This window comes from Durotheca rogersii (genome assembly GCF_024521655.1).
Source record: "Durotheca rogersii strain YMJ 92031201 chromosome Unknown GGS23scaffold_1, whole genome shotgun sequence".
NCBI lineage: Eukaryota > Fungi > Ascomycota > Sordariomycetes > Xylariales > Xylariaceae > Durotheca > Durotheca rogersii.
In genome coordinates, this window is record NW_026251232.1 from 899,540 (window position 1) to 923,698 (window position 24,159).

The window sequence follows — 24,159 nt, forward strand, 5'->3', positions numbered from 1 at the left end:
ATATAGTGTGAAACCGAGGGGGCCGGTGCTCGCGATGGTGGCAGGACGCAGCCAGTCCCCTCTCTTCTCAAGGTCGTCGTCTCTCCTGCTTCCTTCTTCTCTCGCCGGTCTAGGGCCTTCCCTCACATCACACAGCGCAAGGGCTGGCTGGGACCCGTCAAACCTCACCCTTCAGCTGTTGGATGTCTCGTCACCTCGGGGGGAGCTTGGGTCTAGGTTGGGTGTTGCAAGGCTGCATATCGACTGGTGCTCTGGACTTCTATCATTGGAGGTGACGTGCCGAGATTTGCCCCCCCGCCGGCGGTGGAACGATAAGAAAAACAGGACAGGAGATCGGCGTCGAGACTCTGGCTCCCCCTTTACCTTGGCCTCATTGGGCATCTGACGATACCGCTTCGAGACGTCACAGCAAGTAACGGTAAGATTCGCCGAGGGCCCGCCACGACAACGATAATGCTGACTGTGCCTGGGCGTCGTCAGACCTGTCACCAATAACTCGATCGAATCGCCCCGTTTCTATAAGCTGGATGGCGCATTAGACAAGTAGTATTACAGTTATACCTACATTCTCCGACGGGGTTCATCCCTCGATGAGCTGCATGTCTAGCGCCACACCTATTTGTCGCACTCTAGCCTACCCGGCAGCTGACAGGCGCTCGAGTCGTGCCCTCACTGCGTCCACCAGAGCTGTCTCACGTTCGAGAAGGCCCCTGACCTGGTTAATCTTCGCTCTCCGGAGTTCCGACGGTATACGCAAGTCGCTCGTCGAGCTTCCCAGGCTTTCTTCTCCGTCGCCTGCCGTCGCATCCAGCTGCTCCACTTCCTCCACGAGTTCGTCTCTGAGCCGCATCACCTCTTCGTACCGCCGCCGGGTCTGCTTGAGCCGGTTCGACCCGTCCGTAGCCGCGGCGGGCTCGAAAAGATTGACATCTAGGGCGTGGACTTCGTTAACCCAGGCCTTCTCCTTGTCACTCAGCTCACGGCTAGTTGCCTTGCCGACTAGCCTTCGCATCTTCTCCAAGCGTTGGCTGAGAACCTCACCCTTGTCCCGCACGCTCCGCAGCCGTCTTTCTATAGCAGCATTGCTCGATTCGGGCTCGCCACCATCTTCCTGGTCCTCCCCGGTTATAGCCTCGACTCTGGCCTTGACCTCGTTGGCCTTAGTGATCTGCTGCTTGAGTTCCTCTTGCAGCTTGATACATCGTCGGAAGACCTCAGCAGCCGCCACGCCGAGGCCATACGTCTCATCGCTGAGGATCTTGTGCGCCTCGGTGAATAGCTGCAAGGTGAGGGGCGAAAGTCGAACTTCCTGGTTGACTATCGTCTTGTGACGGCTAGTGCGGAGGTTGTTGAGCAGGTTTGGCAGTGCCGAGCTCCCGTCGAAAGCGTGCGAAGGTTGGAAGACGGGGCGCGGCTCGTAGAAGTCTAGGGGCTTCACCTCCGCCTCCTCGAAGGTGGGCGAGGCGGATCGGAGAGGGGACAGAACATCGTCCGGCGTGTCGAAGAGCAAGGCTATCGGCTCAAAGAAAGTTGCCGACAACAGGAAATAGCCTAGGTCAGGATCGCGTATCGCGACTGACGCTGCGAGAGGGAGATGCGTATCACTCTGGGTCGGACTGGTGTAAAGACGTTCCCTCGTCGAGGTCTGTCCGTTGACGAGCAGGTCGATTCTAAAGTCGGACCCAGCCTGCAAATCACCCTGCAACTCGCTCTCCAGGCGGAAGACCCAGGGCGATAGGGAAATATACGTGATGCTGGAGGAATGCGTGATGTAGAATGAGTATCGTGAGGTAACGTCGGGACTGAACATGGGCCAACCGTGCTCGGTGGCTTCTATAGAGTTCAACGTATCCATGCTCTGGAAGGTCAGTAAGGATGGCGACTCGTTCAGGCGCCCCATAGCCTTGGACTTGTTTCGCGGAGGAAGCCACTGGGCCTGAACACCGTCCAGGTCCAGGCACACTCGTAGCTGACCACTCGACGAGAGCAGGCAGATTATAGAAAGAGAGAGGCCCTCTCCTTCGATGTCTTCCATATCAAGCTCGTCCTCTTCACCCATCATCAACTCGTCGGCGTCGAGCTTCTGCCCGATGGCGAAGATGTCCGTAAGCTCGGAGTCGAGGTCGTCCTCGCTCTCCGGACTCATCTCTAGGTCAAAAGGTCCCTGTAATCGGGGGACCACGCCAGGTCTCGTAGGGCGCGTGAATATCTCCGTCGGCGGTTCTCCGGGAGGGCCGTCGATAACTCTGGGTTCCTGATTGTCAAGATCCGACATCCAGTCTAGCTGTTGCTGTGCCAGAAGCTTCACCTGATCGGAGACGTTCGGATCGTCTTCGATAGCCGCCAGATTTCCGACGATCGAGATGGAAAGGGAGGGAATGAGCGTCGGGGGCGGGGCCCACTGGGTGGGTAGCAAGGGACACAAGGCGTACACATCCCCCTCTCGCATAGCAATCCAAAGCGTCATCGGGGACCAACCTCCGGAGCCTCTGCCAGCGAAGCATGCTGACGCAACATCCATCTCAAAAGAATCAGGAGAGAAGCCCTTGTTCGTAACGTCAGAGGCGGCGGCGAAGTTCTGGTCTAGGGACGTTCCATCGGCGAGCTTCTGTAAATCTATGGTGAGAGAAGGGGTGTCGAACGACCAGCGATCCTTCTGGGAAAGCTCCCAGACCCTTACGACGGCATCTTTCGTAACCGTAACCAGTGCGGAGCCATTTACCCCGAGCGGGTGCCATAGGGCCGAGGCGATGGGCGAGCGGTCCATGACATGGGTTGTCGGGCCCAAGGTCCAGGATTTCGGCTTGATGGCATCGAGGCAGGGCGCGGTGAGATGGGACGAGTCGGGCAAGAGGAGGACGCGAATCGTATGGGTGGTCACGACCGCCATGAAATTAGCATAAGGCGATATGACGAGCTGCTGAATGTCACTGCCGACAGAGGTTTTAATCGTCTACAGTTGTTCATTATCAGCGACCGGCCTCCGGTAGGCAGACGTAAGAAAAAGGGGGGGAGGGGGGAGGTGGCTCACACGGAAGCCTTCCGCACAACCGTCCTCTATAGACGCTCTCTCCAGCTCTTCCTCAGAGGCTACGGAGCCCTCCCGCTTGACGCGGACGCTGCCGCGACGTTCGGCCGCCTTCTCTTCCCAGCGCTCCTTTATGTATACAAGGTCGACCCACCTAATCTCCTTGCCGACAGCGATGAAGACTTCGGTTCCACGGCGGGCGATGGTGCGGCGAGGACCCGACTGCGGGGTGGTTTTGAAGGCGTGGGGAAAGCCATTGTGGGCGTCGGCCTGGTCGGGGGAGAAGAGATCATGGCCGGGCGAAGGCGGCAGCAGCCAGGCAGGCGTGTAGCTTTTTATCTTGGGCATCTTGCGTCCTTGATTCGACGGGGCGGTGTGTGTGCTCGAGGTGCGGAAGCGGCGTCGAACGGTTCAGCAGAATTGCATCGCTCCCTGCGAGGAGAGTCTGACGACCTGGCCTCGCTGGACACAACCTTGGTGGCTTTGCGCCGTCGAGGGTATCGAGTTGGGCGTGGGCTAAGACTGCTTAGACTGGCGACAGAAGGAATCAAAAAAGATGGGTGTAGCCCAGTCCGAGATGCCAGGTGACGGTGAGGTGGGCAGGTTGGATTTCTGTTGTTTTGGTCGCCCTGCCCAAGCTATTTGCGGTAAGTACCTCCTGCTAGGCACCACCGAAGCTAAGGGTAGCCTACCTTAGGTACCTCCTAGGCCTCAGGGGCGTGCCTAATGTAGTACCTAGGTACCTAAGAGATACCGATCTGTGTCGGGAGGCTAGGTACATGTACTGGCACGATGTTAGGCCAGGTACCGGGTACTTTCGCCGTAGTCTGGGTTGTCCAGCTCTGGCAGCGGCACCAGCGTGTACACCATACCTAATCAGTAAGCGCGTTTGGAAACGCGCATCCAAGCTCACGAAAAGCTCCGGCGAAGTTTACTTTGCCAGGCTAGCAACGGCCAATCAAATCCCGACACTTCGCGGTAAAATATGGGCCCGGCCCTCTCAGCCTTCCCTGATCCCATCCACTGGCAACCCTGCCAGCCTTTCCTTTCTTGTTCCCGGACCTTGCCTTGTTGTATCGATATCGACTTCTCTTGCAATCCGCCCTTTTAGACCTTCTAGTGTTGTACGCAAGCAATTGGTGCGTTCGACACTCTATCATTGGCACGACAGACGAGATGACCTCCGCCCCTCCTCCTCCTTTTCGGTCCACCGTTGACCGGCTGGACCGCCCCAGCGCATACTATCACAGTCGAGTAAGCTTGCCGTCTCTGGTTGCCTGTAGACCTCCGCGAGTTGCTTGCTAACTAATGTTCGTTTGCGGTGTAGAACAAGCGGAAGCGGCCCGACAACAACAACCGCGAAAACAAAGAAGGCGAGACCGATACCGCCATCCCTGCGCCTAAAGAGCCGGCGGAGGACCCCCTGAGCAATGCTACGACCCTCTACGTCGGAAACCTGTAGGGCCACCCTCCCTATATCCTCCCTCCGTGTATACTAACGCGGCTGTCGGGAAGTTCCTTCTACACGACCGAAGAGCAAGTATATGGGCTCTTCTCCAAGTGCGGCGAGATCAAGCGCCTCGTCATGGGGCTAGACAGATTCACCAAGACTCCGTGCGGGTTCTGTTTTGTCGAGTACTACACCCACCAGGACGCCCTCGACTGCATGAAGTACATCGGAGGTACGAAACTCGACGAGCGCGTCATCCGCACCGACCTCGACCCGGGTTTTGAGGAGGGCCGCCAATATGGCCGAGGCAAGTCGGGCGGCCAGGTGCGGGACGAATATCGCGACGACTACGACGAGGGCAGGGGAGGCTTGGGGAGGGCCATCCAGGCAGAGAGGGAGCGCGAGAACCTGCGGGATCGCGAGAACGATCAATACGACGAGGAGGATTACGGACGACTGAGATAAAAGCATCGCGGGAGAGAGGCGGGTCATGGGCACGACCTAGACAGGAGTCAACTTAGGTAGATAAGATAGTTCTTAGGTGCTCAGTTCCAGACATAATTTGACATTTGTCCCGTAGTCAAGTGTTTGGCGTCTGTTATTGCGGTGTATTTATACGGGGAGGAAGCTCGTAATGTTTCTCTGATCCAAGTACAATAGTACACAGCGTTTGGGCTCTGCCCGTGACGAACTCGGGTTGTAACGTCGAGAATCCATCCTCGATGATGCGCGAATCGCGAATCCTTCGTGATATCCACTCCAGCGCCGAGTGCTTAATAACCGGGGGGGTTGATTCTCTGCGATACTCTCGTCCACTTGGGCAGCTCTGGTTCCTCGCGATTAGCCTCTTAGCCGATCCAGCTACCGCTACCTATCGGGGTGAGAAGGGGGGGGGGCACTAATAGGGGAGACATACTATGCACACCCTTCCTATACCTCTTCGCTTTCCGGTCGAACATGGTGTACTTGTCCTTAGGTAGCATCTCGGCCTCGGTGGGCATCGTCGCCCTCCACACCTCGAGGGCCTTGATAGTCTCGCCCTGCTTCGCCAACGCGCTCTCGACGGTGGCCACCACTGCGTCGACCGCGCGGAGCCGGTGACGGTGGCGGGCCTTCTGGAATCGAGAGAGGCGCCAGGGGATCTTCCTACAGAGGCGGGTGGGTGAGAAGGGCCTAGCGCAAGCGCAGCGGAAGAGGGCGGGGTAGGGTGCGCGTACCATAGCAGACCTCCGAGTAGCGGGCTCGTCGGCCTGAAGGCGCCGAACATGGTGGGCGAGGTGCTGCGTTCCGACAGTTGGGGGTGTTCTCGGATTCAGAGTAGCGAGGACGGGGCCAAATCGCGGGCGTGTGGGAAAAATGTGGCGGGCGGAAAGGGATGGAGCGTTGACGAGCTCGGGCCACCAGCCGATCGGCCTCTTGCAGCGCCGCCGCGGCGCTTGGTGAAGATAGATGATACCTACATGTACCCACATTTACCCATGTTCCCCATAACTACAAGTGTCTACCAATTCTTTCTCTTCGCTGCATCCCTCCTAGTAGATTATCCCTGGCCTATAGCCCTCTGCGATCGTCACTATACCAGCCTGGCCTATCTAACAAGCACCTGTCTATTCACCCGTTCGTCCAGCAGCGTCGCTACTGTAGTCCCCGATTCGCGACGTCTCCAACCCGCCGAGAAGAGCCATCTTCCCACAATCTCCACTACTCGATAGATAAACGAGACCCCCCCCCCCGACCCGCAAAACAAAACCAAAGAGACAGACAAGAGCGAGGGAGGAGAGAGAGAGCAATAGGAAGAGAAGGGAGAGAGGTAGCGGCGGGTAACGATGTCATACTACTTCGCCATCGTCGGCACGCAGGACAACCCGCTCTTCGAGCATGAGTTCGGCACGTCGAAGCAGGGCGGCGACGGCCAGGCGCGCTTCACCGACCAGGCGCGCCACATGAACCAGTTCATCGTCCACAGCAGCCTCGACATCGTCGAGGAGGTCCAGTGGGGGACCAGCCAGATGTGAGTTGCCGCGCGCCTCCGCGCGCCTAGCGTCCCCCCCCTCCCTCCTCCTCCCTAAATAACCTCCCCCCCCTCCCCCAACCAGGTACCTCAAGTGCGTCGACAAGTTCTTCAACAACTTCGTGTCGTGCTTCGTGACGGGTGGCAACGTCAAGTTCCTGCTCCTGCACCAGCCGCTCACCGGCGGCGCCTCCGCCTCCGCCTCCGCGTCGGGCAACGCCGCCGGCACCGCCTCGGGCGCCCGCGCCGCCTCCTCCTCCTCGGCCTCGTCCTCGTCCACCTCCATCGCCAACAACCCCACCAGCCCCCAGGCCGAGGAGGCCGTCCGCAACTTCATGCTCGAGGTCTACGAGAGCTGGGTCAAGGCCGTCATGAGCCCCTTCTACCGCGCCGGCGCCGAGGTCCGCAGCCCCGTCTTCCGCCAGCGCGTCGCCGCCGCCGGCAGGAAGTATCTATGATGGCCGCGGCAGCAGCGTGCGAGAGAGGGCGGGGGAGGTTCGCGTGGGATGGTGGCCGTACGTATCCTAATACGTTGTAGTTATACCCACCACATAGTTTGGCGTGGAGGGCTGGAAGGCAGGATTCGCTCAAGCCTGTCGGGAACGATATACCATTAGCTAGGCGTTATGGAGCTACCGTCACTAGATTGCCTGTTTTTCTACCATTGTCACGCGTCACTCGATATTGCACTCCGATAACGCAATTCCGATCAAATCAGTCGATTTACGAGTTTACAAGCACCAATTAGTCACCACGTCCTGCTTGACAATGCACATGTATTTATTGATTCTGCATGCCGTAATTCGTCGGGCTAGGCCACGCAATGCCGATAGCCCTCTTCAAAGACCATTGTGAAGACCATCCGTATCGTAAACCACCAACGCCAATGTCTGAAAATGTGTATCATGCCTGTCCGTAATGTCACAACCATCCCTCTCTCCCTCCAGAACTCCCATCGTAGTCCTTTACTCGGTGCTGCCCGCAATCAAGCCTGGAATCACACATCCGCCATACCCAATAATCGAGGCTCATAGCACAGTGGAATTCCGTTGCGAGTCGGACGTGGCACATAGCAGCAAATGTAGACAGCCAAGCCGACAGGACAGCAAATAGCCGTGGACACGATTAACCACCGAAACCGTACAGGGTGCGGCCCTGTCGCTTTAGGGCGTAGACGACGTCAAGCGAAGTCACGGTCTTGCGCTTAGCATGCTCGGTGTAGGTGACGGCATCACGGATGACGCCCTCGAGGAATGACTTGAGGACACCTCGGGTCTCCTCGTAGATCACTGGAGAATAGCCATTAGGACCCGGTGTTACGCCATACTAGCGGCGCAGGTGAGTGCTACTTACTGGCAGAGATACGCTTGACGCCACCACGACGAGCGAGACGTCGGATAGCCGGCTTGGTGATGCCTTGGATGTTGTCACGAAGAATCTTGCGGTGGCGCTTGGCACCACCCTTGCCGAGACCCTTGCCGCCCTTGCCGCCTAGAGGGGACACGTCAGTATAAGGCATAGGACCGGGACAACGGTAAGACAAGTAGATGGGCGAGACCGTGTGCTGAAGCCGGCACGAGTTAAAGATACCGGACCGGCGCCGCGATCTCCCATCGGACCGGACCCGAGCCACTAAGGCCCTCGGCTGAATGCGTCCGCGGCATTACAGCCTAGTGCGACAGCGACAGTGGAAGACGGAATATGAAGATGTACTTACGTCCAGTCATGTTGGCTGAGATTGAGAGGTAGTTTGTTTTAGACTGGTGATGGATGGGGACGGATGTTGATGAAAGTGGGTTGTGCTGCGGGAAGAGAGGCGTGTGTTGATGATGGATAAATTAGGAAACAGGGGAGAGTGAAGGCTGGAGGGCGGACGAGAGGGTGCAGGCTTTTATGTGGATGGGAGAGCGGTGTTACTGATTCGATTTACGGAAAGGTGCTAGGCCGTATTGGGTGAGTGCCCTATATGTAGAAGCATTTAAATAATAAAAATATGAAATGCCAATGTACCCTGGTTGCTACCGTCTGATTTCCGCCCTCCTTTGCGGCACCGAGTTTCTGTCTTATTTTCATGCTCGCCAATTCCCTGTCTGGCGCGCTTTCTCGGCTTTTTCCCCTGTCGGATCGGGTCCACTGGTGGCGCCTTGGTCCGTGCGCCGGCTGCTCCCAAGGCGCCTCCGCGAATATGCGTCTTACCGTACAGTTGCATAACAGCTCCGGACTTCTGACTATATAGCATACCAATGCCCCGGTTCGGTGCGAGGATGGATTGGACACCACGCAATATCCGGGACACATATCTGGTAGGTATATCTGCCCAGGCACGTGCCGCCTGACACAATACTCATGGACAAACGCCATCCATCCCACTAAACCAATCACGATACTCCTCCCCTCTATCCGGAGTGAGGAGACGCGTTGTCTATACCGTGTCTACCTCTATACGAATACGCCACGAAGAGTACGTAGCACTTCCCGTCGCTATGGAATTCCGAATGCGCTGCTACACGCCTAGACTAGCTAGGTACCCAATTCCGGTCCCTGGTCCGCGTGAATCGCCTGCTCCGAGTGAGCGTGCGCGTAGCGGTTAGGGCTGTCAAGGTCAAACCCGTGCCGGGTTGCACCGTCCTGCCCGTGCGATACAGCAGGATACGTAGACGCGGAGACGGCGTGCCCAAACCATGATTGAATGCTCGTGAATTCCCCGTATTATGCAGAGCCTCCCAAGTGGATCGTGATGCGGCCCGTCGCCCTTACTGTACACTTTTGTCACCATGCAAACCCCTGCCGTACTTATACACAAAACCACTGATTTTCCTAATAGTGGCGAACCCGATGGGCCCTTCCATCCCCTTCCGAACGCCGATGCATATGCCTTGCCAGACCCTCCCCCGTGCTCGAGACCGCGAGAAAGCCGCCACGTACAAGCTCGTGCCGTGACGGCAGAAGCAATTCCGCCCAGAAAATACAAGGGGGGTGGTTTCGTGTTTTACATCATGCCATCATAGAATCGTCAAAGCCGTCGTCGTCGTCTTCGAGGCTCTCGATGGCTTCTTTAATCTGCTGGCTCGCCTAGCAAATCGAGTTAGCACCACGGCCCCGCGGGGTAGGGCGGTCCATCAGACAAACCTTGGGGTCAAGATTAAGCGCTATAGTGAAATGCCGTACGGCGGACCCTTTGTCGTTCAAGCTCTTATACAGCTTCCCGAGGAGGAAGTGCACTGTGGCTTCTTCGGGCGCGAGGGTTTTTAGTATTTCGAGCTCTCTCTGAGCTTCGTCTAGTTGGTTGAGAGCGAGCAAGGCCCTGGCTTTCTTGTAACGCGTCTGGGCCGCACGGGGCGCGAGCTCGGTAGCCTTGGTGAAGAACTGGAGAGCCTGCACGATCTGCCGTTGCTTCTCCAGCACGTTCCCGATACAGCAGATCAAGACCGCGTTGCTGGGGTTAATGACCGATGCCGAGTGGAAGTGTATGTACGCCTTGTCGTAGTTGCCGAGCTTTTCGTAAACCCGACCGATGCCGTAATACGCGTTGTAATGCCGACGGTCGGCTGAGATGGCCTGCCGGTAGGCCGTGAGGGCCTTCTCGTACTCCTCATTCGAGACGTGCTCGTGGCCCTGCAGGGTGAACGCGTAAGCAAATTTGGGGTTCAGCTGGGTGGCTCGCTTGAAGCAGCGCAGCGCCTGCTCGTGGTCTCGTGCGAGCGACCAGGCGTTGCCTAGCGCGCACCACGCCTGAGGAGAGTGCCATGACAGGTCGACGAGCTCGTGCGCGAGGAAAGACAGGTCCGTCTCCCTCTTGAGAAACCACAAGATGGTCGAGTACACTTCCATATCTTCGAGTCGAGTGCGAGCAAGGATGCGCAACCTCCTATAGTACTTTTCCGCCTCCGCATATGCCGCCTGCTCGTAATACGCCCGGCCCACTTGCGAGAGCACCCACGGCGTTTCTTGATGCGTCCGTGGCAGCGAGGCGTACGAGTCCAAAGCTTCGGCACATCGATACTGCGATAGCGCGAAGTAGCCGGAGCCGAACTTCTTCAATAATTCCAGAAGATATTTCGACGTCTCCTCGACCCTTACGGACTCGGACTCCGCGGGTTTCGCGATCGGAGGCTGAGGGTAGGCTTCCTTGACTCGCGGCGCCTCTGCCTGGTCCACGTCCATCCCGTTCTCCTCCAGCGGCTTCCTGTTGCCGCTAACGGCTCTGCCGACATTGGAGCCGCTCGAATTTGGCCGAACGATCCTGGAGGCGGTGGGTCTCGTCTTTTTCAGCTCTCGGGAGGCGCCAACGGTCGGCGCGCCGGAATTAGCCTTCGCATTGGCACTCCTAAACATGTTTATTCTCGCACTCCTCCTTTGCGGGGCTCCGGGCTCTTCAGGATGCTGCCTCGGGTGGACAAGGTGGCCGGATACGGTCCTCTTCCTCTCGATGCCAGTCACGGCCGAGGCGGAAGGTTTTAGAAGGGCCGGGTTGGATTCCGACAGGAGGTCCTCCTGGGGCTTGTCTTGCAATTTCAGGGTTCTCTTAGCGCCAATTCGGTAGCCCGCCTTAGGGGGTATATCCGCAAGACCGGCTTCGATAGGCTGGGCATGCCTTGTTTTTCTAGTTGGTGCCTGGGGAGGCTCTGGTGGACAGTTGACTCGAGGAACTGTCGAGTCGCTGTAGGCAGCTGTTGGCGTCTCCACAACCTCGGGTCCCAGCTCCGCAGCAGCCGTCATCCTCGGCCGAGCTGCGTTGACTTTGGACATGAAGTCATTCACACCAGAACCCGACAGGTAATTGGCGCCGGGCTGTGGCCCGCTCGCGGCCACTGATCTTTGAGGGTCGAAAGGGTCTATAGTATCAAAGATGGCGGGACGGCCGCTGGCCTTCCTGAACTGCAGCTCCGTCGGATTGGTGACAGCGTTGTCCTTTTGTTCCGATAGGATACCAATAGGTTGGTCGGTGTTCAGGCTCTCTAGAAATGTTTCGTTAAGTTTAAAGATATTGCTTGTCCTCACATTAACGCCCATGTCGCATAAGGCCGTAAACGCATCCCACATAAACGGGTTCAGCTTTAGAGACTCTTCAAAGTTGACGATTGCCTTCTTCTTGTCATCGTAAGCCCTGTAGAGCTTTCCGAGCAAGCAAGCCATGCTAGCCGTATCCGGATGCTGCGCTCTATTAGTTGCACAATGCTTCCCTAGATTGGACTTGCGGGGCCATAACGCTCTGGACTTCTCCAGCACCATGATGCCGTCCTTATACCGCTCGAGAACGAGGCATGTTTGTGCAAAAATGTATGAGCAGGAAACATTGCTCCCACGGTATCCGACAGCTTTACTGATTTCGTAAGCCGATTGGTAGTCACCGAGCCGAAAATGACAAAGAGCGAGAAGGTATGGAGATTCGGTAGAGCGAGGATCCTGCGCAGCTAATCGTTCAGCGAAAAAGAGAGCGTTGCTATAAGATATGTTATCGAGATGGTAGTGAACCAGCTGTCGCAGTTGGCCGGCGACGGCCGAGTTAGGGAGCCCCATTTCGAGGCGGGCGGGCTGTGAGTGGCGTATTGATAGGTGCCTATATCGTCTACGGTTGAGGCTATTCGCGGGTGGCCATGTGACGGTTGCCTTAAGCTAACGGAGCAGCTCGACTTCTCAGATCCAACCCAGAGCCCGAATCGTAGCAATAGAAAGGTACCAGACGCACTCGCACTAGAACTCGTTTACGGCAGAGAGCGGCGTGCTCGCGAGGCGGGAGTATTCAGATCGTATATCGAGGGTATCGGGATTGTCGCGGGCTTAAACCCTAGGCACTAGGAGGCGGAGGAATCGTGTTTATAGAACCGAAGATTGGGGCAAGTGGGAAAGTGCGTCGTTGGCTTGACTGCGATTGTCGCAGAAGGGCATTTCCGTCGGTCGTGAGTCTGGATCGGAAGCGAAGAAAAACTTGGATAGGAATTTTGGCATCAACAGCCCATCGCCACGGGGACGGATGTGGAAGGAATACGAGGGGGAGAGTGACGAGACGACGACGACGAGATTTGCCTGACAGGCTACCCAGCTCCCTGCCCAGCAGCCGCGTGCCCCGGCGATACCATGAAATTGGAATGGGAACAAGAATGGGGGTATCGTAGCGGGAGGGAGAAAACAGTGAAGTTACCCAGTGTGCATGGAGCCTTTTCCCACCATGCTGTGTAGTCCAAACCTCGCTCGCGGTTTTGGTATGTTGTGGTGGATAGAAGAGGCTGGACGGCGTGATTGGTTCACAGGAAACCAGTAGGCAACCTGGCAGAGCAACGACCAGGGCGCTAACGGGGCAAGTCGTTATAAAGACCTACAGGTAGGTACCTAGATACCTACCTCTTGATTACCTAACCTATCAGCCCCAGGTTTGGCTTGGCTGCCAGCTCACCCAATCGCCACAACCGAGAGACGCGTGTACCTCTAGCAGAAGTACCCGCCCGGGTACACCGGTGCCGGCACGCGGACGGCTCAACCATTTCCAGGCCGCCTATAGCCTCGTAGATACTTTAGAGGCAGGTACCGCTCCCTCCCTCTGCCCATTCCCTCGTCCAGCCTATTAGTACCTAGGTACCTATATAAGGCAAGACAAGCCACATTTAGCCTTGACATTTAAGGTTTGGAGCGCTTCGTCACCGACTTGCTCCCCTTCTGGGACGCGTACCGAACCTGTCTCCGCCACATCTGCCTCGACCTCCCGCATCGGGTACCTTTGGTACCCCCGTATATACGGACTACCGTACCTTAGGAGGTACCGCTGGTCGCGCCTGGCTGAGATTGTACTTGCCCATACAGAACCTTGAGACACACACAACACCCCTCCAGCGCCTTGCCTCATTCCGCCCATCTGCATCCTCATCGTATACGCTATCGGAGGTATACGCTATCGGAGCAAGCGTCAACAACCACCGCTGTCAGAATCGCACTCGACCATGGCGCAAAAAGCCCGCAAGGACAGAGCAAAGGCCAACACGTCCGCTCTCGCCAATCTCCACGCCGGCACCCTCATCGCCAATTCGCTCTTTGTGCTGTTCCATTTCCTGATCGGGAGGCGTTCTGTCCTGCTCTATGTCATTCTTTCCGTGCCCGCCTTCATCTGCGAGTTCGTCTTAGAGTCGACCGGGCGGCCGCGATACGATCCATCGACCAAGGCCATGCGGACCGCCGGCGAAGACCTGGCAGCCCCCGGGTTTACCGAGTACATGTTCGACGTCATCTGGGTCACCTGGGCCTCCTTGCTATCAGTTATGCTCTTTGGAAACTGGGGATGGCTCCTCTGGGGTGTAATTCCCGCATACGGAACCTTTAAAGCCTACGGTCTTTTGAGTGGAGCACGCGGGATGGCAGCTATGCAAGGACAGCAGCCGGTCAACGACGCACCAGTCACGGGCAACAGGAAACAACGACGAGCAGCCTAGAGACCTGCCATGCGATAATCTCTACGTCAAGTGTCCTCGGCTTGCGAGGTCGAGTCCACGCCAAGCCCTATCTCGACAATTTATGACAGTCAAGCTCCTCCGTCCATTCCTCCAGGACACCCTTATCGGCATCCTTGACGACAACGTGGATGTCTACAGCATATACGTTAGCAGCTAGCCCTCCCGCGCAACACCGGAGGAGGAGATCACCGACGACGGTGTTTACGATGAAGAAAGGGAGCCAGCGTCGTGTTCGATAAGCAAATATACATACGTTCCAAGGCTCTGACACTTTGCAATGCAACCCAATTTTTAAACCACAGGACTCTCTCGCTGCCGTCCGGGCCTAGCCTATCAGCGAAGAACCTCTTGACAAAACTGGCAATGAGCTGACGAGATTGGGGGGTCACGTCGCCGGTCTCTGTGTCTGTTTCGATAGCCGTTCTCGACCAGACAACTATGTGGGTCAAATTCGGGGTTAATCCGTACGGCCAGTCGTTGATCAAGACTCGGTAGTCAGAAGGGTCGCGGAAGGGAACGGGCGACGCCGGCGTGAAAGGAGGAGAGCCCCAGGCCTTGGGAAGTCGATGTTTGATGAGGTAGTTGGCCATGGAGCCATATTCCGCCTTCGTCTCGGCCGTCCATTTCATGTATCGGCGCAGATCAGAAGGCTTTCGCTTGAGGACGGAAAGGTCATTCTTGCCTGGCGACGTGTCTGAGCCAGCTGATGCGGACAAGCAGATGAACATGGGTTGCTTACCGACAATCGTTTTCATTTCCTCCCAATCGTGATATTGGTACTCCTCATCAGTCAGTGACAGCACCCATCTATCTACGTCGGTCAGAGGGAAAGGCGTCTCCTCGGAGATGGGCTCGGGCACGGCAGTGCTCATCCCGATGCTCGAACCCTCTAAGCCGGAATGTGACTCGATGCCGCGATGCGGATCGCGATGGTATCGAGCAGCGAGGACAACGTGCGAAGAGGGGGGAGGGGAGCTTGTCGTTGCTGCAGGACGTATCGGAAAGGGAGGCGTACAGGTCGTAGGAGGAGACGTCGCATGCAGTGTACGGTTACGAAGAGTTGCGACGTTTGTTCCTGTCAGTCCCTCTCCTAAAATCGGCCTTGAACACCTAAGGCAGGTACACTGCTCTCATGCCACGCACCACGTAAGATCCATATCTCTAAGGGATGGGTACCTACCTACGATACGACCGCTCTTCCACTAGGCGGGTACGTTTAGGTAAGGTACCCTCATTGAGAGGTCCATGCAGGTTGCCTCTACACGTACTACCTACCCTAAGTTACCTAAGGTAGGTACCCACGGAATGTAAGGACGGATGTCTACTCATACACGTGCGCACTTACGTATCGGTTTAGGCGGGCTAATGCCTCTATCTAATACATTCGGTAGGTACATGAACTCGCTGGGGACGGCCGTAGGCATGGACGTACCCCTCTCCACGTGCGGGCTCCTAGCTCAGGCTTGGTACCTGTTAATGGGCACCTCCCTAATTGTAGGCGGGTACCTAACGTCTTCCCATAGGATCGGTAAGGACCCTAGGAGAGATGAGCTAAATAACGAAGACTGCCAAGTAGCGCTGTCAGGAATCGAACCTATCCTCCCTTAAATAACCTCCTGATCTATAGGTACCTACCTACCTCTATAGCAAGCATATCTCAGAGGTACCTGGATGTATCTGCCTAAGAGGTACAGGTAGGCGCCAGGTCTGCCGCTACGGGGAAATTCTCCTGCCGAAGAGAATTCTAACCGAACTGCCGGTTCCCTCCGCCTGCCGAGTTGCGGGCGATGGCGCTTTCATGGTGCCACCCCCTGCTGGCCTCAGCGCAAAGCGGATTGAGAACAACATAATGGAAACTTGTCCTCCCCGTCCCGCCGCGGTATTTGAAGCTGTCAGCCTACCAGATTTTCGCTTTCCCTCCCCCTCCCCCTCTCCTAGCATGCCATCGCCCAGCCGCAGCAACTTAGGTGTCACCTATATTTCCAGCCGATAGCGCAGCGCAGTAGGGACGGGAAGGCCACGTTGAAAGTCACCACCCTCACCCCCGCCGCCTATGTCGTCGCGACGATATTTTGACGGGATCTATATCCCGGCCGGTCTGCTCCTGCTCGGAACCTTCATTGTAAAGAAGGAATGGACGCCCGCTGCTGCGCTTATTGCGATCGTATTGGGAGCCCTCAAGTACTTCCGCTGGCGTGCGTCTGGCCTGTCCCCGAAGCCCAAAGAAGAAACTGGTCTAACTTTGCCCTAACAGTGCCGAAGAAGGTCCTGAAGCCCGATGCCTTCCAAGAATTTGAGCTCAAGGAGAAGACGATCATTTCTCATAATGTAGCCATGTCCGTTGCCCTGTTGCGAGATATTCCCAAATCGCCCTGTTAACCTTCTGCAGTTACCGATTCTCCCTGCCCACCCCTACGTCTATTCTCGGGTTGCCTATCGGCCAGCACATCTCGATCGGCGCTACGCTTCCGCAGCCCGACGGCTCTAGCAAGGAGATCGTGCGATCCTATACGCCTATCTCCGGCGACCACCAACCCGGCTACTTCGATCTTCTCATCAAGTCCTACCCGACCGGAAACATCTCTAAGCACATGGCATCCCTCTCCGTCGGCCAGACGATCCGGGTCCGGGGACCGAAGGGCGCTTTCGTCTATACCCCGAATATGGTCCGCCATTTCGGAATGATTGCTGGTGGTACCGGTATCACCCCCATGCTTCAGGTTGTCAGAGCCATCATCCGAGGACGAGCTGCTGGCGACAAAACCGAGGTCGACTTAATCTTCGCCAATGTCACGTCGCAAGACATTCTTCTTAAAGAAGATCTCGATGCATTGGCCCTGCAAGACGCCGGCTTCAGAGTCCATTACGTTCTCGACAAGCCTCCGGAGGGATGGACTGGCGGTGTCGGATACGTCACACCGGACATGATCACTGTAAGCCCCTATTCTTATAACCACACCTCAGGCTCGACCGCTAAACTCCCATAATTAGAAATGGCTACCCAAGCCCGCCGACGACGTCAAGATACTGCTTTGCGGCCCGCCACCGATGATCAGTGGGCTCAAGAAGTCGACAGAGGCCCTTGGCTTTAAGAAGGCGAAGCCTGTGAGCAAGCTCGAGGATCAAGTGTTTGCATTCTGAAATGCCCGCCGAGGTGGGATTTATCTACGAATGGCGGGAGCTTTCCAACAAACTCCACGGCCAGAATCTATCCGGCATCTACAGACAGCGGGGGCTGAAGAGTTTCCCGTCCGGAGCTTGAAATTCGCGGCTGCCTTTCTACGTAACTAGAGTTGTGAAATGCTCGCGCCTAGGATCAATGGCGGCTCAACGATGGAAACTAGCATGATGTAAACCCAACATCTCGCCCACGGTTCGCGGCCCTAGGCCCACCCGATATAGGCTTGAAATAAAGACAACCTTACTCACCCCTAAATTCACAAGCGCCTTAGGGCTGAACTTATAGTATGCCACCATCATGAATGGTAACTACGCAACCTCCGGGAACTACTTTGCGCCGGTCCTCAATTGCTTAGAGCAACAGATCCAACCACAGTCTAGTCGCGGGTCGCACTTGGGATCTTCTGAGAAACAAGCTGATTGACGCATCCACCACACGGTCATACCAAAAAGCACGGTGCAACATTCCACGTGTAAAACTATATTTATAGCATTACCTGAAGTGTAAGGCTTCGCAGAATTGATCGACGAAACGCCTTAATTTGTATGTGTATATTACGTTGTAACTTCTTTTTTTTTTTTTTTCAAAAAAAAAAGATACAGGTCTCGAGAGGCCTCACTTGGCGAGCGGCCAGAGAACGGTTTTGATGGCCCACATTCACCACACCGCGCCCTCTGGCTACCTGAGGAATCGTCACCCTGCCTCATCACAGCTATATCGATGTAGGTACTTGAGGGGAAGAAGAAGCTAACATCTACCTAGACTCCCAACTATTGATGAATATGACGTAGGGCCGACAGAAGACGAGACTGAAAACAGCGGTGAGTTCAAGCCACCAGGTATGGCATATATTACATGCACCTGCGTGCCTGCAGAGGCAGTCGGCATATTAATATTAGGTGGTTATATAGGTCGGTATGCATCTACCAGGCGGGGAGGAGGCGGTATTATCCCGCCGGATTCCGTCGAGTCCGATAGCGCGATCCCGGTAATACTTCACGAGACCGAGAGCGCGGGCGCAATTGCGTTTGTTGGCGGCGGAGGGGTGGCCACCCTGTCATTAGTGCTCCCAGCCTACTCCTGTCACTCATCTGCAGCCGGTGCGCCTGGGTGTAGGCAGGCGGCAATATTTCCGTATACGGCTCCTAGAGTCTACACAGTGTAGGCGGCGAGGCTTGCTCGTAAAGTGAAAGAAGCAGAAGTTCCTTACTCGCCCTGACGAGTGGCCGGGTGCCGGTTTATCACCACCGGCCGGGGCGACCTCTGCCGATCTCGGATGCGCGGCGGCCGGGCTCGACATGTCCATGACAGCGGCATAGTGTATTCAACCTTGCTCTCTCGCAGGGTACCGGCCTATGGTACGTAGGTATGCAGATGAATAGGAACTGTGGTATTGCCCAGGGATAGGTACATAGAGGGCGTGTGGTGATACCGGTGGCCTGCTGGCCACTCGGGGGGCGATTTGGGCTTGTCTAATTGGTGACGGCCTTAGGCGGCTCTAGCCAGGTACGTGACCTCCATGTTTCCTACGTAGGTACTACCTACGTAGTATGCTGCTCGTGAATTACCCAACTCGGAGTTGGGTAGAGGAGGTTCAGAACAGTGGCCAGGTAGGGGCCCCGTTCACGAGAATGGCGACGACGGCATAAAACGGGCATCGTTAAATAGGCCCGGATCGAAGAACTGGACGGTTTGTAAAGACATCGGTAGGCCTTAGGTAGGCCTTAGGCACCTACCGAGCCCGGTACCAAGGTAAGGCTTCGGCTAATCATCCGGTACCTCAGCGTTCATCTTCTCGTACGTTAGGTACCTACCCCTAAGAGCTGCCTAAGTAGGTGGGAATACACCAAAGTGCTAGATTATCATTGGGTGCAATAAGGGTATCTGAGGGTTTCATTCCATCTCAGCTTCGTACCGAATCCGGGTGCCACAGCTGCAAGTGCGTGGCCGGCGTGCGCACATCGCACATTCGGTTATGCGTACACAGATGAGGCTCGGATAAGGTGCTTTGCCCGCGTAACGTACTGCTGAAGTACCTGCCGTATCTTGCCCACCTAGGTAGGTACCTAAAGCACTTGTAAGTCGGCTGCATTCCACGGCCGCCATCTGCATGCCTCCTAACCTCTCTCTACCTTACCTAGGTATCTATCTCTAGGCTCGGTTCCCCACGGAAACGGTGGAAGCGCCGGTATGATTGCCATTAGACGTAATATGGTAGGTACGTGCCTTAGCCACGCAAAGTAGTATGACATGTCTACGGTGTAGGCACATACGTACGTGCTCGAACCTGTCATCCGAGCATCGAGCCACGGCTGAACAGGTAGGTACTAAAAGGTTACCTACGCCTACGCGGGTGCCTACGCCTACGTGGGTGCCTAACGGCTGTCCTGCTCGGCTGGACTGGGGAACCCGACGTGCCGTCGAACATGCGGTACGCGCGTGGTACGTTTGTAGGACATCGAACGGACATACACGGTAGGTACAGCATGCCCTGACAGAGGCACCCAGACAGCCTTACTAACGCATAGCAACGCCTGTAGAACGGGACCTTCGGTTAGGTTAGAGGTATTGAGTAGGTATGTAGGTAAGTATGCAACCAGCCTTAGGCACACTTGGGGTGCCTCTAAGCTACCTACCTCTCATACAGGGGAAGAGAGGAGAGAGGAGGCAGGGAAAAAAAAAATGAATGCGTCCCGTGACCGTGGCCCTCTTCCTAAAATGCTGCGTGCGGGATGAGCCAGACCCACGGGCACAATGTCACATGTGTGCACGGAATCTTCCAGGTCCCCCGAATCTCCTTGACCGGGTCTTCCCAGGTCGCCGGAGACCAATCCCACCTCTGGCCTCCCCACACCCACCCATTTCTCCACACCCTTCCACAGACACCCTTTCGCAACTCGCCCTCTTGCACTCCCGAAGCAGATCATCGATTCCGCTAATCCTCCTGCTTTGGTCCTGACTCTTGCGCGTCGACACGTGCGGCTCTGATCCCCCCCCTTCCTCCCCTCCCTGCCCGCTGTCCGCCCTCGCAGAAGACACGGAGGAGGAGGAACAATGGTAATGGTCGTGAGAGGAGAGACAAGGTGGCAATCGCAGTAACAAAGAATCCCTCCGCGCGCACCTAAGCCGCCAGCTACCCTGGGCTTGTGATAACACGGTATGTACCTACAGTACGATCCCGCCTCGCAATCTGCACGGGCGAGACTACCTAGATAAGAGGGACCGAGAAGGGCCTGGAGGACTAGAACCACTCCACCTACACACTATTACACCGTCCGCCCACTCGACAACAGCTAGCCAAAGGCCAATTCCCAACTCTTAAACCCCCCTACGTGCTAGCTAACACCAACAATGCCCGTTCTCTGTCTGTCAACTGCTTACGAATAATTTTGCGGTGTCCGGCGCGCGTCAGCACACCATGGACGACACCACTCACCTGGTCTCGGACCTTCTCCAGAAGCTCGCCGAGCTTGACGGCGAGGTCGACGAGTATCGCCGGGGCATGGCCCAGCAGTTCTGTCGCTATTCGCATCAGCGACTGCATGATGTCCCGGGACACGTCTCTGCCGAGGTCGAGAGACTCGTCGCTGAACAGTTTCACAATTACCCGGCGCTGAGCCCTAGTCTTGAGCGTGCGCGTGCCGTGGGCTGGCGAGCGCGAGGCGATGCTGATGTCGACACCGATGCTGATGCTGCCCGATCCGATGGGGATCCGTGGCCGGACCACGGCCGCCTCTCGTCGCCACCGCCGGCTTCTCCTCGGGACCGAAACACACCTCTGGAGGACGGCCCGCGAAGCCCGCACGATCGAGAGTGCGAGTTCTATGGTCTGTTCACACCGAGCTATCTCCCCTTGCTTGATGCCGTGCAGCGACCTAGTTTCACACCTCCCCTGCCACCCCCTGTACCTGAAGCCAAAGAGCCTAACAGCAATCAAGACATCGCGCCTGATGCTCTAGTTCCTATCGGGTTGCCACCGAGACCAGAGCCGGTGAGACAAGACACTGTCTCTTCGACCACGTCGGACGATAGTGTGTCGCAAGTACGGAGGAGCGCCCTTCGCCGATCCTCGAGTTCGTCTGCCAAGGTCCAAAGCCCGAGGCGGGTACGCTTCGACGTGGAAGGTGAAGAGGTTCTTCCCACTTCATCACCCCCAGTCTTACCACGAGCATCAGATCTTCCGTCACCCCTGTCCAGCAACCCCACTATGCTGCAAGATGAGTCATACGATGTATCTGTCATCCCGGCGGAGGAGGAGACGGGTCTACTAGGCAGCTCTCCGCCGACGCCAAAGAAGATCACTTCGACGGAGCGATTGAAGGCTATGGCGAGAAGCTCAACCGAGGACACGTCCACGTGGGAGGTGGTTGGCAGTTTGGAGGTAACCGATGACGAAGAAGACGAGTTAGTCATGGCCGGGTTAAATGGACGAAAATCCAATGACGGACCCCGGCTTGCAGCCAATCACGTAGGCTCCGAAAATACGACGCCTCGTATAAATCATGCGCACCTCCCACCTCAACCCAGCGTGCCTTTGCCCGCCGTAGAGGAGATCGAAGAAGGCGAAGCCGCTGAAGAAACTGAGGACGCTGACGCACTCATGATGCCTCCATTGAGCTCCTTCAAGGACAAGAAGCGGTTCTCCCCTCCGCTTCCGACCGCTCCCAGTTCGGAAGCAACCGTCGCGGCTCGACTTCGTGAGTCGACAAAGGAAGGGCGCAGCCCGCCAACGGAATCGTCCGGTCTCGTCAGCGAGGCCACGTCCGACGAGGAAACCACGTTTCAATTTGACCGCAATCACGACATATTATTAGACGGAGATGACAAGACTAGAAAGTACATTGAGGAGGAGGAGGAGGAGGAGGAGGAAAACGACGGTGTCGAGGGTGATGCGACGGCTACAGCCGAAAGCATGGTTCTATACTCTACATCCCCCGCGATCCCCGTGACCAAGGCCCGGCCCGCTGCTACCTCTACCCCTCCGCCTTCCTCGCCGCCCTCTCGTCAAATAGCTCCGTCTGCAGGATCGTATCGAGGAAAGCCTTTCTCGATCAGCATCGTCCGCGACCCAGAACTGCATAGAAAAGCCGCCGAGATGGGCGACTTCTACACATTCGTCGGTAGCGTTGATGGGCGAAGTGGTATCGACGAAACGAGCAGCTACCGGCCCGAGCTGACTTATTTTACTGGCACACCACGGAGCCTGAGCGAACGATTGATGAGGGAGGACATGGACGAGACGCATCAGAGCAAATAGGCAAGCCGGCGCAACTAAGATCTCGCTGCCTAACTCCAGCCAGGCATAATAAGTATCGCTTCGGAGGTGGCCCGGTCCTTGGTCGGGTTTTCTTCTCACACAGACTCGTTAGAGGAGGGCAGGGGGGCATTTTGTTTTTTCGGCGAATACGGGCCAGATCATCGCCTCGACTCGTCTCGTATTCGGCATCGCTCCCCAACCACCTCCTCATCGTCCGGTGGGCATCATCGAGGTGGCGCGCGGGCTTGAGGGGACGGCGGATATGGATTTATTTGGTCAGGCGTTTCTGGGTGGCAATTATGTTCTTCATCGATCCCATTTACGGCGGCGCAGTAAAATCGCGGTATCTCTCTCAAAAGGCGGCAGGGGAAGAGATGGACCAGGGATTCGCATGTACGACGGTTCTATAAACCCTTATTTTCCTATACAGAGTATAGATGTTTCCGGGGTGCGGACGCGAGTTAGGGTAGGGTTGGCTGGTTTGCATTCGGACAAGGTCATACAACAACAAATTCTGCTCCTTGGCATGCGTCAACGCAGGTGCAGCCAGGGGGTTTGTTGATGCGTTTGCTGGCTTGCTTGCGAGGTTGTTTGTGTGCCATCTCACAGCCGGGTTGTCTTGGGAACAGGACAGCCCTGTTTACTCGCATCTAGGAGGCGATAGGGGGAGTTGGGACGATACGAGTCAGAGGGATGGGTAGCGGCCACCGATGCCTCGGACAAGGCCGGACCATGCTTCGGGATGGCGAGTATGTGGTCGATTAGAGAGCACCGGTGATGGGCGACGAGATGCGATGCACTCCGCCGGCGTTGACATAACCTACCGAAATAGTCGGCTATAAACAGCAATAGGCTCCACGTACCTGGTCGGCGCTCCCGTGATAAGGCAGTATATTTCCAATCCACGAACACAGCGAACCAGAAGCCATGGCCAGCCTCTCCGGCGCTCCGCATACCTCGTTCCGCTCGTCCCCCCTTCGGCCCTTGTCGTCCAAGAAGGGCATGCCGACCCATTATCGGTAAAGAGAGCGTGCAAACTACGTAAGGAGATGCCCAATGTAGTTATCTGGGGTAGCGTGCGTAGGTATATACGGCGTAGCAGATGCAGATTGTCACATACAGCGGTATCGGGTACCTAATACCTTTTATGGCGATGTACAGGTAGGTAGTAGGTCCGTGATGATCAGTGCATAAACATAACCGCTGTGACTGGTGCATTCCCCCTCCTCCGCTCTCTCTCCCTTCTCGTCTTCCTCTTCTCTCCCCCATTTCTCTCTGTTTTCTCTCATCGATGCGCAAATATACTACGCAATAGGCATACCTACTTATGTAGGTAGGTAGGTATGTATGTACGTGCGGCCCTACCGAGCGTAGGGGATCGTAGATTTTGGACGGGGTGCGTAGGTATGTAATACCTACCTATACCTAGGTATCTATACCTACCTACCTACCTACCTCTATCTGTCCTCCGTCCCTCCACGCGGCCTTTTTCTGGAAGACGGTGTCTTTTCCATATGCAATCGACCGCAGCGGCAACACACGATAATGGACAACGGCAACCTCGGGGGAGGCCAATGGCAGGGGAAGATGAACCAGGGCTCTCTTGGCGGGAAGTCTGCGCCGAATCAGTTCACCGCGAGGGGAGCCGCTAAACCGGATTTTGCGACCGAGAGAGCCGGTGTCGACAGCATTTGGGGGTTGTCTCGATCCTCCTGGCCACCCTTCAGCCGCCGCTTGGCCCACTGCCGTAGGGCGTCTCCGCCCCCCTTCCCACTCCAGCTCTCCCGTCC

At 56.4% G+C, this 24,159-nt stretch overlaps 10 protein-coding genes across 10 annotated transcripts; 5 read left to right on the plus strand and 5 right to left on the minus strand.

Annotated features, from left to right (window-relative positions):
* Positions 1 to 509: 509 nt before the first annotated feature.
* GGS23DRAFT_10174 (uncharacterized protein) lies at positions 510 to 3,591 on the minus strand. Its single transcript, XM_051510941.1, has 2 exons — positions 3,032 to 3,591; positions 510 to 2,953 (listed from the first exon to the last, which is right to left on the minus strand). Exons 1-2 carry the CDS (start codon positions 3,374 to 3,376, stop codon positions 635 to 637), a joined length of 2,664 nt encoding a protein of 887 aa, XP_051376787.1. The 5' UTR covers positions 3,377 to 3,591; the 3' UTR covers positions 510 to 634.
* A 310-nt stretch (positions 3,592 to 3,901) lies between these two features.
* GGS23DRAFT_543898 (RNA-binding domain-containing protein) lies at positions 3,902 to 5,045 on the plus strand. The gene is made up of 3 exons (XM_051514874.1): positions 3,902 to 4,282; positions 4,356 to 4,486; positions 4,544 to 5,045. The coding sequence occupies exons 1-3, from the start codon at positions 4,205 to 4,207 to the stop codon at positions 4,941 to 4,943; spliced, it is 609 nt and encodes a 202-aa protein (XP_051376788.1). The 5' UTR covers positions 3,902 to 4,204; the 3' UTR covers positions 4,944 to 5,045.
* Positions 5,046 to 5,869, minus strand: GGS23DRAFT_543899 (mitochondrial 54S ribosomal protein YmL31). Its single transcript, XM_051514875.1, has 3 exons — positions 5,696 to 5,869; positions 5,395 to 5,624; positions 5,046 to 5,304 (listed from the first exon to the last, which is right to left on the minus strand). The coding sequence occupies exons 1-3, from the start codon at positions 5,743 to 5,745 to the stop codon at positions 5,252 to 5,254; spliced, it is 333 nt and encodes a 110-aa protein (XP_051376789.1). The 5' UTR covers positions 5,746 to 5,869; the 3' UTR covers positions 5,046 to 5,251.
* Positions 5,870 to 5,944: 75 nt separating this feature from the next.
* Positions 5,945 to 7,242, plus strand: GGS23DRAFT_543900 (Sedlin). The gene is made up of 2 exons (XM_051514876.1): positions 5,945 to 6,489; positions 6,575 to 7,242. The coding sequence occupies exons 1-2, from the start codon at positions 6,305 to 6,307 to the stop codon at positions 6,945 to 6,947; spliced, it is 558 nt and encodes a 185-aa protein (XP_051376790.1). The 5' UTR covers positions 5,945 to 6,304; the 3' UTR covers positions 6,948 to 7,242.
* Positions 7,243 to 8,551, minus strand: GGS23DRAFT_543904 (histone H4.1). Its single transcript, XM_051514877.1, has 3 exons — positions 8,207 to 8,551; positions 7,843 to 7,980; positions 7,243 to 7,778 (listed from the first exon to the last, which is right to left on the minus strand). The coding sequence occupies exons 1-3, from the start codon at positions 8,214 to 8,216 to the stop codon at positions 7,615 to 7,617; spliced, it is 312 nt and encodes a 103-aa protein (XP_051376791.1). The 5' UTR covers positions 8,217 to 8,551; the 3' UTR covers positions 7,243 to 7,614.
* A 249-nt stretch (positions 8,552 to 8,800) lies between these two features.
* GGS23DRAFT_543906 (TPR-like protein) lies at positions 8,801 to 12,750 on the minus strand. The gene is made up of 3 exons (XM_051514878.1): positions 12,632 to 12,750; positions 9,619 to 12,417; positions 8,801 to 9,561 (listed from the first exon to the last, which is right to left on the minus strand). Exons 2-3 carry the CDS (start codon positions 12,007 to 12,009, stop codon positions 9,484 to 9,486), a joined length of 2,469 nt encoding a protein of 822 aa, XP_051376792.1. The 5' UTR covers positions 12,010 to 12,417; positions 12,632 to 12,750; the 3' UTR covers positions 8,801 to 9,483.
* A 490-nt stretch (positions 12,751 to 13,240) lies between these two features.
* GGS23DRAFT_10497 (DUF788-domain-containing protein) lies at positions 13,241 to 14,087 on the plus strand. Its single transcript, XM_051510953.1, has one exon. The coding sequence runs from the start codon at positions 13,425 to 13,427 to the stop codon at positions 13,908 to 13,910; it is 486 nt and encodes a 161-aa protein (XP_051376793.1). The 5' UTR covers positions 13,241 to 13,424; the 3' UTR covers positions 13,911 to 14,087.
* Positions 13,587 to 15,025, minus strand: GGS23DRAFT_10502 (uncharacterized protein). The gene is made up of 4 exons (XM_051510954.1): positions 14,671 to 15,025; positions 14,185 to 14,613; positions 13,873 to 14,063; positions 13,587 to 13,717 (listed from the first exon to the last, which is right to left on the minus strand). Exons 1-3 carry the CDS (start codon positions 14,801 to 14,803, stop codon positions 13,978 to 13,980), a joined length of 648 nt encoding a protein of 215 aa, XP_051376794.1. The 5' UTR covers positions 14,804 to 15,025; the 3' UTR covers positions 13,587 to 13,717; positions 13,873 to 13,977.
* Positions 15,026 to 15,534: 509 nt separating this feature from the next.
* On the plus strand, positions 15,535 to 17,652 carry GGS23DRAFT_543928 (ferredoxin reductase-like protein). Its single transcript, XM_051514879.1, has 4 exons — positions 15,535 to 16,126; positions 16,186 to 16,267; positions 16,321 to 16,864; positions 16,923 to 17,652. Exons 1-4 carry the CDS (start codon positions 15,985 to 15,987, stop codon positions 17,070 to 17,072), a joined length of 918 nt encoding a protein of 305 aa, XP_051376795.1. The 5' UTR covers positions 15,535 to 15,984; the 3' UTR covers positions 17,073 to 17,652.
* A 2,505-nt stretch (positions 17,653 to 20,157) lies between these two features.
* GGS23DRAFT_10632 (uncharacterized protein) lies at positions 20,158 to 22,500 on the plus strand. The gene is made up of 2 exons (XM_051510960.1): positions 20,158 to 20,269; positions 20,525 to 22,500. The coding sequence occupies exon 2, from the start codon at positions 20,531 to 20,533 to the stop codon at positions 22,367 to 22,369; it is 1,839 nt and encodes a 612-aa protein (XP_051376796.1). The 5' UTR covers positions 20,158 to 20,269; positions 20,525 to 20,530; the 3' UTR covers positions 22,370 to 22,500.
* Positions 22,501 to 24,159: the final 1,659 nt, after the last annotated feature.

What these genes read in the sequence shown, in the direction of transcription:
- GGS23DRAFT_10174 (XM_051510941.1), bottom strand. Translation starts at nt 3,376, where the DNA reads ATGCCCAAGATAAAAAGCTACACGCCTGCCTGGCTGCTGCCGCCTTCG. An exon ending in GTTGTGCGGAAGGCTTCCGT is followed by an intron (nt 2,954 to 3,031) that starts GTGAGCCACCTC and finishes GAACAACTGTAG; the next exon opens with ACGATTAAAACCTCTGTCGG.
- GGS23DRAFT_543898 (XM_051514874.1), top strand. Translation starts at nt 4,205, where the DNA reads ATGACCTCCGCCCCTCCTCCTCCTTTTCGGTCCACCGTTGACCGGCTG. An exon ending in GCGCATACTATCACAGTCGA is followed by an intron (nt 4,283 to 4,355) that starts GTAAGCTTGCCG and finishes TTTGCGGTGTAG; the next exon opens with AACAAGCGGAAGCGGCCCGA. An exon ending in ACCCTCTACGTCGGAAACCT is followed by an intron (nt 4,487 to 4,543) that starts GTAGGGCCACCC and finishes GCTGTCGGGAAG; the next exon opens with TTCCTTCTACACGACCGAAG.
- GGS23DRAFT_543899 (XM_051514875.1), bottom strand. Translation starts at nt 5,745, where the DNA reads ATGTTCGGCGCCTTCAGGCCGACGAGCCCGCTACTCGGAGGTCTGCTA. An exon ending in CTACTCGGAGGTCTGCTATG is followed by an intron (nt 5,625 to 5,695) that starts GTACGCGCACCC and finishes CCGCCTCTGTAG; the next exon opens with GAAGATCCCCTGGCGCCTCT. An exon ending in GTATAGGAAGGGTGTGCATA is followed by an intron (nt 5,305 to 5,394) that starts GTATGTCTCCCC and finishes GCGAGGAACCAG; the next exon opens with AGCTGCCCAAGTGGACGAGA.
- GGS23DRAFT_543900 (XM_051514876.1), top strand. Translation starts at nt 6,305, where the DNA reads ATGTCATACTACTTCGCCATCGTCGGCACGCAGGACAACCCGCTCTTC. An exon ending in CAGTGGGGGACCAGCCAGAT is followed by an intron (nt 6,490 to 6,574) that starts GTGAGTTGCCGC and finishes TCCCCCAACCAG; the next exon opens with GTACCTCAAGTGCGTCGACA.
- GGS23DRAFT_543904 (XM_051514877.1), bottom strand. An exon ending in CGTCAAGCGTATCTCTGCCA is followed by an intron (nt 7,779 to 7,842) that starts GTAAGTAGCACT and finishes GCTATTCTCCAG; the next exon opens with TGATCTACGAGGAGACCCGA.
- GGS23DRAFT_543906 (XM_051514878.1), bottom strand. Translation starts at nt 12,009, where the DNA reads ATGGGGCTCCCTAACTCGGCCGTCGCCGGCCAACTGCGACAGCTGGTT. An exon ending in CGCTTAATCTTGACCCCAAG is followed by an intron (nt 9,562 to 9,618) that starts GTTTGTCTGATG and finishes TCGATTTGCTAG; the next exon opens with GCGAGCCAGCAGATTAAAGA.
- GGS23DRAFT_10497 (XM_051510953.1), top strand. Translation starts at nt 13,425, where the DNA reads ATGGCGCAAAAAGCCCGCAAGGACAGAGCAAAGGCCAACACGTCCGCT.
- GGS23DRAFT_10502 (XM_051510954.1), bottom strand. Translation starts at nt 14,803, where the DNA reads ATGAGCACTGCCGTGCCCGAGCCCATCTCCGAGGAGACGCCTTTCCCT. An exon ending in GGAAATGAAAACGATTGTCG is followed by an intron (nt 14,614 to 14,670) that starts GTAAGCAACCCA and finishes ACACGTCGCCAG; the next exon opens with GCAAGAATGACCTTTCCGTC. An exon ending in AAGTGTCAGAGCCTTGGAAC is followed by an intron (nt 14,064 to 14,184) that starts GTATGTATATTT and finishes TATATGCTGTAG; the next exon opens with ACATCCACGTTGTCGTCAAG.
- GGS23DRAFT_543928 (XM_051514879.1), top strand. Translation starts at nt 15,985, where the DNA reads ATGTCGTCGCGACGATATTTTGACGGGATCTATATCCCGGCCGGTCTG. An exon ending in CCTCAAGTACTTCCGCTGGC is followed by an intron (nt 16,127 to 16,185) that starts GTGCGTCTGGCC and finishes TTGCCCTAACAG; the next exon opens with TGCCGAAGAAGGTCCTGAAG. An exon ending in TCACACCGGACATGATCACT is followed by an intron (nt 16,865 to 16,922) that starts GTAAGCCCCTAT and finishes TCCCATAATTAG; the next exon opens with AAATGGCTACCCAAGCCCGC.
- GGS23DRAFT_10632 (XM_051510960.1), top strand. Translation starts at nt 20,531, where the DNA reads ATGGACGACACCACTCACCTGGTCTCGGACCTTCTCCAGAAGCTCGCC.